The sequence below is a fragment of the Hemitrygon akajei genome, chromosome 11 (genome assembly GCF_048418815.1).
Source record: "Hemitrygon akajei chromosome 11, sHemAka1.3, whole genome shotgun sequence".
NCBI classification, from domain to species: domain Eukaryota; kingdom Metazoa; phylum Chordata; class Chondrichthyes; order Myliobatiformes; family Dasyatidae; genus Hemitrygon; species Hemitrygon akajei.
In genome coordinates this window covers 24162853-24178100 of record NC_133134.1, presented here as the reverse complement: position 1 = coordinate 24178100, position 15248 = coordinate 24162853, and the positions used below count along the sequence as shown (strand labels likewise).

The 15248-nt window shown below is 36.5% G+C and overlaps 1 protein-coding gene across 1 annotated transcript in view; it reads left to right on the top strand.

Annotated features, from left to right (window-relative positions):
- Positions 1–15248, top strand: part of LOC140735415 (bromodomain-containing protein 8-like) — a 93515-nt gene that overhangs the window by 40728 nt on the left and 37539 nt on the right. The window contains exons 11-17 of the mRNA XM_073060460.1: positions 2909–3085; positions 7973–8250; positions 8635–8979; positions 9756–9948; positions 10900–10946; positions 13390–13607; positions 14254–14346. Of these exons, the coding sequence (XP_072916561.1) occupies positions 2909–3085; positions 7973–8250; positions 8635–8979; positions 9756–9948; positions 10900–10946; positions 13390–13607; positions 14254–14346 (1351 nt within the window). The remainder of the gene's footprint in view (positions 1–2908; positions 3086–7972; positions 8251–8634; positions 8980–9755; positions 9949–10899; positions 10947–13389; positions 13608–14253; positions 14347–15248) is intronic.

Here is a 15248-nt window from a genome sequence, read left to right as displayed (position 1 = left end):
GAATGGGCTAGGAAGTTGAAAGATGTTAGTGTTTAGGAGAACCGAGGTGCCTTTGACCTTGTATGTGAAAGTTAGCATGAAAATTAAGCACATAACTGGGAAAGCAAATGATAAATTGTCTTATATCAAGAGGATTTGAGTACAAGAGTAGAGATGTTTTTCTCTAATTATATGCTACAGGTGGTGAGACTGAATCTGGAACATTGTGTACAGGTTTGGTCTTCCTACCTTACAACCAATGAAATGCAGTGAAAGATAGACCATATTGTTTCCTGGATTAGTCATACTAGGAGAGTTTCAACAGCCTTGGCCTATAGTCTTAGGAGTTCTGCCATAGATTGAACTGGTGCTTGACAGTGTTCTCACAGCATATCTACCACCGTGCATAGCTATTTATGATAGTTATCAGTATTATAGATCCACCCTGCCTGCCTCCTTTCTCAAATCAGTGACATCCTCCATTGTTTAGTGGGGAGCTGTTACTGTGTTGGACAACCTGGCTAAATACACAGTAGATTTAACACCACAAGTCCGAGTATTGGGGAGCCTCGTAGAATTAAATACAGCTGTAATCTATAATATCATGTCTGAGCAATTTCTGTCCATCTCCATGAATTACAGGAAATCAAATCCTTGTTCAGTAAGAAGGGCCTGTCAAGAACAGAGGCCAGCATATTTTTAGAGACTTAAAGCTACAATATGCAAAGCACCAGAAGCATTTTTCTGTAGGTAAAGCTAAATGGATATACACCCAACAAATCAAAGCTTCACTTCTCTTAATATAGGATTGCTTACAATCTGGCAAAAAAAACCCCAGAAGGATAAGGCCTCACGGATGGTATGAGGCTTCATGGATGTCATTGTGTTAATCAATGTTAGTGACCCACATGTGCAGACCAAACTGAAATATTAACTGAAGCATGTCACATAAATAACGGTATTTAAATAGTTTGGTACACTCCTTGTGATATTAATACCTAACCAAATGCAAGGCTATTGTCTATGATGATACCACCCTTGTCTCTAATATCCCGTCATTCTGAATGCACTGATTACTAAGGCAATTTATTCCGGTGCAGTTATGACACTGATAATAATAGCAAAGGAAAATTGTCTAGTTATATTGTTTTCCTAAAAAAAATTATATGTTCCCATTCATTAATCGACTAATGAGGAAAGTAATGAATATTCAAGTGAGCTGACTCTGAAATGTTTAGTTAAAGGTTCTGCCAGAACTGCTTGGCTTGCAACCTTATTTCCATTATTATACAGGTGTGCAGTTGATTCGCTGTTCTTGGTGAAAAAGCTCTCAGCACAACAGTTTTTATTGAGTTTAACATGAAACTCTCTAGTAGCTGAAAATGTAACCTGATGCAGATAATGATAATTATCAATTATCACATTCTCAGGACAATGCTCCAAGAAACATTGAGACAGCATTCTTGACCAACAATATTCAGCTGTCTGACTTTGCTTGTAACATGTCTGTGAAGCACATTAATTAATTTTTAGGACACGAAAAATTCTATAGTGCAATGGAAAGTTTGCTACTCATCTGTTGCTACAACTACAAAGAACTGAAGGACAATATGGTCTGCTTTGTATATCCCCAACTTCTGACTTTGTTGTTCATCCCATTTACCACCACACTGCAACAATTCATGTTTACTTCAGTAATATTTTCAAGCCGTTGGCTGGACAATCAAGAAGCACAAGATCAATAAATTCATATGAACACCAGGAACTGGATGTTTTCCTCTTGGCCTTGTATGATTCTGAATTGCAGATGTGCCAATGATCTTTCATTGTTGTTAAAATATTTAGCTTTTTGGTGTTCATGAGTTCAGCAATTACAGATTTTTAATACTTGAATTCTACTAAATTTAAGTAATCTTCAAGTAACAGTTTCTAATTTTGTAAAAATACTTTTTTACCCCCCCCCCCCCCCCCCAAACCTCCATTTGCTCCTGATTAATGTTGAAATAGGTGCTCACAATCTTCTGATTGGGCAGGGAGCTGTAGATCAATCACTGCACAAGTCTGTCAAATTTACCATTTTCATTTTGTTTCTGTACCCTTAATCCTACATTCATCATAGTTTGAGTTGTCAATATTTGCATTTTTTGTATTTTGCCATGAATGGAATTGTGTATATTCCCTTTCATTTTGTGTAATTCCAGAAATAGGTGTTTAACGTATTAGTAGCTGCTTGCTTTGGTGGACAATATTATATTGATAAGGAATAACTAATCTGTATAATTTGTGTGTGGATATGGTCAGATGAAGTCATATTTGTTTAAAATGGTACCACTGGAATTCTAGGCTCTGTAATAGAGCACTGGTTGTGTGTATTGCATGCAGTACAACAGAAAGCGAGACTTAATTATACTCATGTATGGGGTGTAATTTCGGAAAGATTTGGTTGTGGTCATTATATGACCTGTACTGTGTTTTCATTGGAATCTTTACCCCATCTTTCAGAAAGAATAATATGAAGTTATGCATTCTTGTAAGAGTTTTTTACAACAACTGGATGCAAATGAAAATACCTTTTCATGTATAATCTCTTTCATAGCTGCCAATTTGCACATAATAAATTCTCATGAACAATTTTGTATTGACAGATAATCTGTTTGTCCAAGAGAGCTGGCTAGAGCTCAATTTAACATCGCCACTGAAAGATATTCTAACATACTCTTGCCTTGGAGTTTTAACTAAGACTTCTGCATCTAAGTCCCTGGAGTGGGAAATTTTTCCCAAACTGTACCCCATACATGAGAGCAATTTATAGGTTTCAGTTCACAGTGGGTTCAGTTTTCATTCAACTAAGTAAAGAATGTGTGTTGAACATAGTTCCTCTTGCCTACCTGCATGAGCCTTGTATCTTTCTTTGTGCACTTTATGTTAGGAGCCCCTACTCTGTCAAGGCTTTTGGAGGTCGGCCTCTCGCAGTTCACATCACCTTTCGTTCCTTTCTCTACCACCAGCCGTGAGGCGCCACCTCCAGTTAAACCTATGCAAATTCTAACTGACCAGGTGTATTCAGCCACCACCGCAACTATGACGCAGAAGAACAGCAGGACAGGTCTGTCACCAGGCAGTGTAACCAATCATTACAAGATCTCAAAAAAAACCCAAATCCTGTTCATTTTAAAGATTGTCCCAAACATTTGCTTTTGGATATAGACAAGAAATACCATAAAGTGTGGAATTTAAAGCATCTAAAAAAAATTAAATATCTGATGTCTTTTGGTTCAAAAATGCCATGTGAACTTAGATTGGACAAAAATTAATGGCATCGTAATTCATCCTCTTTTGAATCTGATTTTCAATCAAAGCAGTGTGAAGACACCTTTAGAATATTTTCCTAATCTTAGCCTGATGTAGATTTGTGTACAAGATGCTTTTGTACCCTCCTCACTCTAAATTGTCATGCTTGTATTTTTGAAAATTGTATGTTCATAATACTTTTCTTGAATTGGAGAGACTCAAGGAAGTAATAAATGAAAAATGTAAGGTGTTGTTGATGTGTTACAATGGAAGCTCATTATGGCTTGGTATAAAATGCAATAATAACAACTGTTGTTTTGGGTGTGATGTGCTGTCAGAATGAAGTCAATGAGAGCTTCAGTTCCAAAAGGGAATTGCAAATGGGAATCATGCCTGGGGTTGTCTTTGCAGTTTGTTGTTTTATGGCATTTTAAAGAGCTTCATTTCATGATGGTAATGTACACCTTACATAAGACAAGTTAAAACTTTGGTGAATAGGATGAATTATGTTCCAGGAAATGTAATATAAAAGATAGCATTCATTTAAGTTTTTTTTTGCAATTTAGGCAAATTACTTTACAGCCCATCAAATAGTTTTTGATGCATAATCTCTTGTGCTCTTGGTGTACTGGCTTGGTTGTAAAGTAATAAATACATTTACTGATTTTGACTAGCATCTTCTTTCAACTACCATTGTAATAATAAGCAGGTAATCTATAGAAGTGATGTTATTACAGAATGAAAAATGGTGAGTACAGTTGGGATAGTTCTCATACACTTAGTACTATAGGATCTTTTGCATTGTTTTGATAAAGCAAAAAGGGCATCAGTTGGCACTGAACAGAATAGCATCCTTTAACATTACTGTGATATTTATGCCAAGATATTTATGTTATAGTTTCTGGAGTGGGGCTTGAGCTTGCAGCCAGTGACTCCCATTTTTATTTTGTTCTTTTGATCAGGGAGGTTCTGAGCAGGGCATGTAGCAAACTAAAGGGAGGCAATTGAGTGTGATTTCTGAAATGTATGAATGTGAAATATTAAAGATATATGATGATTGAGAGTGTGTAATGCTACTGAATCTTGAAGGTCATAAAAAAAACATTGGCCAACATGTAATTTCCAATAGAAGATCCTTCTTATTGGTTCTCAGTAGGTTACCTTGGATTGCTTTTCTTTCGTAACAATGGACAATCTCAATTACATAAAGCAATTATGTAATTTCAGGACTTGTCCAGATTCTTTGTAAAAGGGCTTTTAAATCATATAGTTTCTGTAGTATGGAACTTTGTTCTTTGTGATAGAGGTGTAGTACTAGAATTAATTTTGTTGAATATTGGTAAGAGTTAATGGAAAACCGGAAAGGTTGAAATATATAGACCTTGAAGGTTGGAATTCACTGTGAAAATATCATTAGATGTTTATAATTATGTGTTTTATATATAGATGCATTAAATAAAAGCAAGCACATAGTTGTTAAATTTATACAGTACATCAGTTAGCCACTAGTTAGAGGATATCTCATGGGAACGACAGTACAACCCTTAACAAAAACAGTCAAATTAGAAATGGAGTATGCTAGTCTGAAGAAAAATTGAGTAAAATCAGTGCATTTAACAAGGTTGAGATTTAATGGAAGTTTTCTTTGTAATTGAAAATTTTGATACATGCACAATTTTGCCAATTAACTGTAACATTAGTAACAAGGTTTATCATCTCAAGGACATGAAAACAGGTAGAAGAAACGTTCATTTCTTGCAGCATTTAAATTGAGAACAAAGCAAGTGCTTCTGTTTAGGTGTAGGGAAAGAAGACAGCACATAATTTGAGATTTAATTAGACAAATTAACAAGATCTATAGATGTTAGTCCATCTAAAGTATATGTAAAATCCTATATATGAATGTCCCTGCTGTCAATATCTTTTCATTTTAAATTATACAACTGCAGAGATTGGAAAACATAGTCATTGGCAAAAGAATTAAATACTTAAAAAAATAACTCTTTAAAGAAGTTAAAGGTGTAATTCGTATTCATAGAAGCAGAATGGAATGGGGAGGAATAATATCCCATAGTGTCATCTATGGGCCTGGTCTGAAATGACAGAAAGACCTAAAATCGTTCAAGTAGTTCTCCACAGGAAAACATTTAAACTGCAATAAGGGAATTAACATTAAAATTTTTATAGGTCTTTTGTTTGGAATGATTACGGGGCAGATAGATATTCATAAAGTATAGATAAATGTGCATTTTGCACTTCACAGAAAATGATTAAAAGGAATAAATGACCATCTGATTATAAAATATATACACAACTTTGATTTTAAATAATGAATTCATATTTGTGAAGAGACAAATTATGTGCTTTTTAAATTCATTTTAAGAGACCTGAGAGATATTGGTAAGGTTAGCCTTTATTACCCATTGTAATTGTCATTGATCTGAGTGCCTTGCTGGGTCACTTCAGAGTCCTTTGAAGATACTTTCATTGTCGTAGCTGTGGAGTCATAGAAAAACCTAGCTGGGTAAGGATGGCAGATTTCCTTTCCGGAAATGTTTGAGTGAACCTGCTGCATTTTTTGTTTTGTGGACATAATTGTTCGTGATTTTTAAACCAATTTATTAATGGAATTCAAATTCCAGAGCTTCCATGGTGGGATTTGAATTTGGAACTTTGGTTGTTGGCCCAGGTCCCTGAATTACTGGTCTGCTAATTTGACCATTGCAATATCACTGTGACCTAAAGGGAAATTGGAATAGAATAGCTGAAGAACTAGAACCAGGCTAGATGTGATGATTCAAGTGGTCTTGTCCTGTGCTGTAGTTGTTTGTAATAAGCAAACAAAATCTCACCTTTTGCCTTTAACAGAGACCCTGGCCAAATTGTCAAGTGCCATTCTTCGCCTTATTTCTCTGTCGTTGATCCTGATTAACTGATTATTATGTTTAAATTATTTTTTTAACCAAAGGGATGGAATTTCAGATAATAATGTTGGGTAAATAACTTTATGAGCAGTATTTAAATGGAAACACAAGAGAAACGTCAGATGCTGGAAATCTGGAGCAACGCGCCAAATGCTGTAGGAGCTCAGAGGATCAGGCAGCACCTATAGAGGGAAGGGACAGTTGACATTCTGGGTTAAGACTCTTCATTAGGACTGGTTACAGGTCATGAACCAAAACATGAACTGTACCTTTCCATCTATAGATGTTCCCTGACATTCTGAGTTCCTTCCAGCATTTTAGGTGTGATTTAGTGTGATCCAAGCATGATTTAGTGTGGGATTAATATTGGTAGATCTTCAGAGCCGCCCAAATCTTTTCCTGATTGTGATGATGTCTAGTTCAGGAAAATAATGGAATATTAAAGAGATGGAAAAAGTTATTGTGAAGAAATTGTCTGTGATAGTTTTTTTGTGGATGAGACTCAACAGCAAACATTCTAAGTTTCATAATAATCTTTGCTTTCCATTGCAGTGCATCTGTAGATCCAGTAAAGGGGTCTGATATTCCTGCACGATACCATTCTAAATTTGAAAGGACAGTTGACTTCCTACACACCAAAAGAAACTACTTACATGGAGTAGAACCAAACCATCTTTTTCACAACTGTTAGCACCCTGACATATTTGATTATAGTTCACATATCCCTTAAATAAATTAGTATTTACAGATGCATCAAAAATTATTTCCAAGATTTCTGTTACCTGATGCAGTCTATGGGCGTTTATTAACCTGCCGTTGCTTTTTGGGACAATCTTTAACGACATTAGAGAGAATATGGATTGGATAAAAATATTCACAGTTATAAATTATTTTACAGTCATTGTATTTTTTGTAGTTGCCAATTTGTTATTTAATCTTAATGACTCTGCTACTTTTTCCAAGTACCACATACTGAGGCTTGGTGACATTACACATTGCATCGTCCTGTGGCACAGAGAAAATGATTCCTGCAATTTGTATAAAAGCAGTGTCTCCTAATGTCAATTATTTAGCAGGAGTACTGCTGACTGAATGCCAAGCATCTCCACATAGGAAATGCAATTGAGGGGGAGCTGCCCTGTACTGTTTAAGATTCGCTGATGATTAACTTTTGTGAGGTCTTCAGAATTGTCAGCTGGAGATGTTATTCAACAGAGGAATTCAGGGATGTAATGGGAAAGATCATTTGTAGACTGTCTTGATAATACCCTATTGAAGTAAGGTAAATACACAAGGAACTGAGCATCTGTTCATTTGGAAACTTTTTTCAAGAGAGGAAGATGGAAAGAACAATCACACGTACTGTACCTTAACTATTTTGTGGTAGGAACTGTTACGAGGGGCAGTTACTCTTTTTTTTAAATAACAAGGATGCCCCTGGAAGGATCGTGGAATAATTCTGTACACCTTTTAGTAAACTGCAGGCTGCTGTGGCTTTCAAGTAGCAATCAGTTATCTGTAAGAATCAGTACAGGTTATCAGAAATTTTTGGGATATTCTATGCAGAGATGTGTTTTGAGTGGAGTATTTACAATGATAATTTATTTCCAATTGTTCAAAGTTCTGTTGTACATATGGGCAAACTTCCAAATATCAGGATCTGATGTTAATTATGTTATTGTATCATAATGTCTGCATTACAAGATATCTGGTTAGAATTGCAATAAAAATACTAATTTTTAGAGAATAATTGATTTTTCTGATGCTTATTTCTGCAGTTGAGGAAACCACCATTTGTGTTCAGGTAGAGAGTTGTGTGGAGCAGCCAGCTCTCTCAGTATCTGCAGATCTGGCCAGTTTCTCTGTGTTAATTGACTCTGGAGAAAGCAGGTGTCTGCCACCTGGCACTCTGCAGATTGCAAGACAAAGAGAGAGCGTTGCAGATCAGCACCGGTCAAAGCAACTTGAAGGCAATGTTAATACTGGAGTATCTGATTATGCCAGTGTACTTCATTTGGGAAACCCTGCAGACATCCTAGCAATTATTGAAGAAAAGGTAAATCAATTTTCATACTCCATCATAACATTTTATTACCCTTTTGAGTCTCCTCCCTCTTCCATGTATCATTCTTCTGAAGGATAGCTAGGTGTTTGGCTTCCAAATTACTGCTTTGTTGTACGTGAAATGGCTAGTGCTCATATGTGTGATCTGAGGGAAATTGTGAATGTGAGGTCAGTATCTGACATTGAAGAGTATGGCAAAACTGCCTGACATTTTAAGAATCATAACCACTTGTAAGACAAGCTTCTGTTGACTTGCTTGAGGAATTAGCGAATTATGTAGGCCATTTGAGAGACCAATAGGAAAGTGAGAATTGATACATGAAATAAGGACGATTTTTGAGCAGCTGAAAGGTCATCTTATGTTGTTTTTTTTTAGGTTGAGGAAACACCGGAGCTGATTGATCTTCCTCCTGATGTTGGAGAGCGGATAGCGGCTGCTGAGGGAAATCCTGCCTCTCTCTTTCAGGCAGAACAGATGATAAAGGAGGAAATTGAAGAAATACAGCCACAGACTCACAAATCAGAGTGCCGATCCAGTGAAGAGACGCAAATTTTGGCTGGATTGGACTCTGCTGACAATTTAGTTATCAAAGGAATTAAACAGGAATTACCAGAGCAAGTCGAGCAGGAGCAAGATCAGGAAGAAGAATCCAATTCAGGACACCTGCAACAAATGGGAAGTGCAGGAAAAATGACAACTTTTCGAGGCTTGAAATCCGAGGTGAGATGGCATAGAAAGTTTACGACAAATTATATGCCTTCATATTTTAAAAAATAAGTATATTAAAATAATTGTATTGGAATGATACCCAAGGGAAATTGATTATTAAAGATGTGCACTGTAGATATTTTGAAATGCTGAAAAATAATTGGCAATATTTATGAATAAATAAAAATACTGCCTGCCCAGTTAATTCGCTTTAAACATACCGAATCAATGAGAATAGTAAATTTACCTTCAGATGTCGAGAAATCCTGACAAATATATCATAGCAGTAGTTGGTGGTCAGCTGTTTTCAATGATGTTACTTGTTAATTGTTTAGCTCTTAGGCTTTAATCCAGTAACATGAAATTGCTAAGGGTACTCAGTGTGTCAGGGAGAACCTGTGGAGAGAAAAAAAGTGTTAACATTTCAATTCAGTAGCTATAATCTGAATCATTTCTAGAATTGTTACTTTTTATTTCAGATTCTAGCAACTGCAGTATTTTTTTCCTCCTTTAATGATCTAGGAATAATTTAGTACAAAAATGAAATAATTTATAACTTGAAGATGATATGATTGTGCCACACTTTCGTCTCCATGCGAGAGCTCATGAGACTTGGAGGAGCAGTCAAAGTCCTCCAGTGTTAAAGTTGAGAATGCTGACTAGAGAGTGGGGCATCAATCAACCTAGTCCAGGACGGTGTTGAGCTGCAAAAAATCTAGCTAGGCCATAGCTTAACTTTGAAATATATATTCTGAAAATCAGAATTTCATTTTTTTCCCTCATTGTAGGTACTTGGAATGGAACATACTTTGCCGAGGAGTGCCATGCGAAGTAAAAGCACATCTGAGGAAACATCACATCCCTTGCCACGGAGCACTGCACGAAGCAAAAGTACCTCTGAGGAAATTGGACACATGTCACCCAGGAGCGTTACACAGTGCAAAAGTACTTCTAGTGAAGTGGGACAATCTGAAATTGTAGGTCAGTGGAATAGGAAGCGAATGGGTCTTGTTTGTAATAAAAGATGGTTAATGAAACACCAACATAATCTAGGACACAGTCATTTTCCTCACAATAACATAAAATGATTTTTGATAAAATCATTTAAGTTTTATTATCTCTCCCCTTTGTGAATATCTGTCAACCTTTAGCAATTTGTGTGCACTAACTTTGAATCCTACCTCCTATAGAGGTAACCTTTGCCGGACTACCATCACTCTTACCTTCATCCAACTCTTGTATCGTGCTATATCTGGAACGCTGGACATAAAACACTATGGCACAGTACCTACGATGCTGTGCTGACCTTATACAGTTCTCTAAGATCAATCTAACCCTTCCCTCCTCCAGAGCCCTCCATTTTGCTATTATCCAAGTGCCTATCTAAGAGCTTCTTAAGTGTCCCTAATGTATCTGCCTTTACTACCACCTCTGGCAGGGTGTTCCACGCACCCTTCACTCTCTAGAAAGCTTAACTCTGACATTCTCCCATAGTTTCCTCCAATTACTTTAAAATGATGTCCCCTCACATTAGCAATATTGTCTGAATAGACAATACTCATTCTTGACATTTGCCTCTTCTCAGCCCAGCCATTTTAATTAAAGACAGTTGTCAATGATTTTTCATCTGACTTTTTAAATTTCTGTTATAAAATATTTTTCCCTCCAGTCACTGCTCAGCAGTACTGCCTGATAACATTGATGAATTATCAGGCTGACACACATAAACCTACAAATGGAAACTAATACCCTTCGTTTGTGAAGTACTGTGTATTATGTATTAATTTGAAATCTTTCTTATAGCCTTGAGGTAAAGAAAATTCAAGTGGTGATTATATTTTCTGCTAATATTAATTTTATGTGTGATGTTATTAGCTGTTCAGTAATAATATTAACATTAATGTCAGATTGCATTTTGCTTTTCACCTTTAGAAACCACAAAGGACGAGACTGGATTAGTTTTAAAGGGCCAAATCAAGGTACTGACCACCTGATATTGTTTCTGTTTGCCATGATTGTGGATGTTAATACATCAATAACTTATTTGGTTGTCATTCACTTAGGTTTATACATATTCTGTAGAGAAAATGTCTTCATTAAATAATCATAATCTTATAAAATCAATAATCTTACAAAATTGCTTAACATAAATGCTATTTTCTTCATCATTGTGTTCCTATTTTGGTGCTCTGCTGGCAAAATATATAACCATATTTCAAAAAATATTGTGGTTTGAATATTTTTTTAAAAATAACATCAAATGGTAAGGGAAACAACCATTTTAAAGGAAAAACAAATAAGAGAAAAATGTGTGAATTATCTTTATAAAAGATCATTGTCAACCTTGATATAATATTTAACCTAGAAGCTTTAACCCACGTCAAAGCTAAAAAGCCTACTTGAGGTTCAAAAACATTCTTCAGTTCTGCCTCTATAGCGGCTGCCTCTGTTGCTGCTGGTACTAGAATTCACAACGTTGTAATTTTAACATTTGACTGTTGCTGTGCACTTTGCCAGTCTCTCATATTCTTTATAAGAAGTTTATAAAAGCATCTGAAACTATGCAGCCTCAGCCCTGAAAAGCCCCCGATCCAATTTGCACATTACCTCTGTCCTTGCTAGCTTACATTTTCTTTAGTTAAGCAATACCTTGACATTAGTGATGTTGTCTTTTATAATACGTCTCTATGTAGCCTCAGATATTTTTGAAAAGTGATCTATTTGTGTAATCTCTTGCAACTGGAGATATGAAAGGCAAACAATGTTCAAATACTGTTGCGATATATGCTCTGTTTTAAATGTGCTCAACTCTAACTTTATTGTGCTTTCACTTACAAAGCATCAGCTGCATTTTGGTTAAAAGCAACATGAATTCACCCTTGACGATTTCTGTTGTTGCTTGTTGATTCCAAGAAGAGCAATGAGCAAAAATTATTGTAGATTACAAGGGGATCTTGATTACTTTGGGAAGGGAGCTGAGGAGTGGCAAATGGATTTCAACACAGATTGGTGTTAAATTGTGAGGGGAAATCCATAAGCAAATAATCATCGAGCAATACAACACAGATACAGGCTTTTTGGCCCAATGAGTCCATGCCAACCATAGTACCCGCTCTAGCTTTCTGTGTTTAGTCCATATTCTTTTAAGCCCTGCACTCCATATACCAATCCAAGTGCTTCTTAAATTATACTATTATAGCAGCCTCAATCATTTCTGGCAGATCTTTCATACATTCACCATCCTTTGTGTGAATATGTTGCCTCTTAGTCCCTCTTAACTCTTTCCCCTCTCACCCTAAATCTATACTACCTGGTTTTAGACTCCCCTACCTTGTAGGAAATAAACTATGCACTTGTAACTGTAAATCCCTGTATTTCATTACACTCTCCAGTGCCCGATCATTCACAGTATAAGCGCTATGCTAGCCTGACTTTCCAAAATGCATCACCTCACATCTTAGCTGTTGAAATCCATTTGACATTCTTCAGCTACCTTCCCTAAGTGATCAAGATCCCCTTGTAATCTATGATAACCTTCTTCACTTTAAACAGTGCCTCCTAATTTTGTGTTTTTGCAAGCTTTCTGATCAAGCCTTGGGCATTTGCGTTTGAATTAGTTATACGTATAAATAATGAATAACAAAGTTAACAACACTGACCTCTTTGGCACACCACTTGACAGCAGTCTCCATTCAGACAAAAAAACCTTCAACCACCACCTTCTATTTTGTCAATTCTATCCAGTTAATTTTGAATCCACCAAACCAGCACTTACTGAATTCCATGAGGCATAACCTTCCAGACCAGAGACACAGAGTATTTAACTCTGTGTAAGTTATAGTACACAGTTTTGTGCATAACTCAAAAAAGCATTTCAAGATCAGAGTGGTCCATTTCATTAAAAACCATTTCCCATTTTTCACTTGTACTTGTGCACTATGGTGTGTTGCTTGCATGGTATATAATGCTGGTCTCAGAAAGGTAAAGGAAGCCCCAAGTGATTTCCTTTCAGCATTCTAGTGATGTAGAGGTAGAAGTCACAGTAGAAGATAGTTTGCACAACTCAAACTGATCAAAGAGCCCTTCTGTCTGGTAATGCCAAAACCAGTAGCCAGAGTATCCTCTTCCTATTTGTAATGTTAGTGGTTCAAGAGTAATACAAGTAGAATCCTAGAAACATGTTTGTTTGTTTTGTTCATCAGTGCTCTATATAAGTTAGTCTTTCTTATGTCTGACTAAAAATCCATCTGTTTACACCACAGATTATTATTGGACTATTTGCCATCGTAATAATCTACAATCTATGGAAAGGGATGGGAATGAGAAGTTTCTATGATTTACTCTAACTAACATGTTGCAATAGTGTTAAGTATTGAGTTAACAATCATCTGATTGACAAGAATGTGTTCTTGTGCTTTACAGCTGCAGGATATGCTTATTCCCAAAGAGGAAGATGGAGCTAGTGAAGCTGCCAGTGTGGATGAGACCAGGGAGGAGGAACCAAATGAGGTTTATATGTCAGAAACAGACAATGAGCCGCCTGTCAGTGAGAGCGACGATGGATTCAGCATTCACAATGCACATCTGCAATCATCAGTTCTTGCTGATTCAATACCAAGCAGCCCAGCTTCCTCACAGTTGTAAGTTTACAGACATTTTTCCAATCCTTGAGAAATGTAAGGTATTTGTGCCTGTAACATGATCATATTCATATTTGGTTTAGCACTGCACAATAGAACTTCGGACATCATTCTAAGTAGCATCTATTTTTGAAATGATTTTTATCTGCTGGAAAATATGTTGAGTTTACTTATTGCTTTGTATGTGTGAACTTACTATTTGGGGATTTGAATTGTTGCATATTAAGCAAATGCATTTACCACCACTTAGTAATAAATTCTACAATTTTTCCTGATGTTGCTATCAGGCTAACCATTTCCTGTTTTCCCTCTTTCCCCCCTTTAAATAGTGGAGATGCATTATTACCTTGCAATCTATGAAGAAACACTTTAGAATCAATTGAATTTTGAAACGTGCAACTTCTGTCTTCAGAGCCACCTCCTTCAAGTTATAGGATGCTGATCATTCGTCTCTGTCGATTAATTGCCTTTTGATCTCCTTAATTTTTTCCAGTACAGGGTATTTTGTGTCAATTCCTTGGAGCTCCTCACTCTTAGTACAGTTCTCCATTATTTCTAGTTTTCTTTGCTGTAGACTAATATAAAAAATAATATGTTATTTACATTATTACTCTCTAATTTTGTTTACCTTGCCCACCATCTCTAGTTCAGTTTGCAGTGAAGACCAGGAAGCCATTCAAGCTCAGAAAATTTGGAAAAAGGCTATTATGCTAGTATGGAGAGCAGCTGCTAATCACAGGTTGGTGTGATTCTGCAATGCTATCACTCTTTGAAAAGAAGAAGTAACACCTAAATTGCAACTGGAAATTGTTCATGATTGAGGTTAACAACAGTATGTTTGTGCACTTATGTGGTGTCTTTAATGGAGGAAATGGCAATAATTCAGTAGTATATATATTAACAGGTACCGATAATGGAGACAGCACCGTGCATTAATGGGTGATATTCTGAGCACAGTGGAGAAAAGCATCACCACATTGCGTGAACTCTGAAGGATTCCTATAAACAGATTTGACCTCCTTTCCGTAATGGTGACAAACTTGAGAAAATGCCAGTTTTGCTGCTTTACCAGAACAGCTTGGCTGGACCCCAAGTATTTTTTCTGGAACACTTTTTCATTGTTGCAGCTGGGCTATTGTTGGGGTAGATTGACTTTTTTGTATGCTGTCCATTCAGCCTTTAATTGAGAACATATAAAGTGAACTTAATGGACTGAAGGTTGGGCTTAAGAGGAAGCAGATCAACTTAAAATTTCTCAATAAAAGATGGTAGTAAATCCTTCAACCACAGCATATTGGGCTGTGCCATCAAAGTGATAGTGTTAAAGGTGTATGCTACTCCCAGTATTTGTTAAAGATCAGCTTTATTTGTGCATTGAAATATAAAGTGAAGTGCATTGTTTTATGTCAAATCAGCAAGGATTGTGCAGGGCAGTCCAGAAGTATGACCACACTTCTGGGGCAAATATAGTATGCCCATGACTAACTAACCCTAACTGTGAGCCTTTGGAAAGTGGGAGGAAACCAGAGCACCCAGAGGAAACTCACATCATCATAGGGAGAAAGCAAACAGCAGCAGGAGTTGAACCCCAGTCTTATAGCTAGCACTGCAAAGTATTACACTAACTGCTACACCACTGTG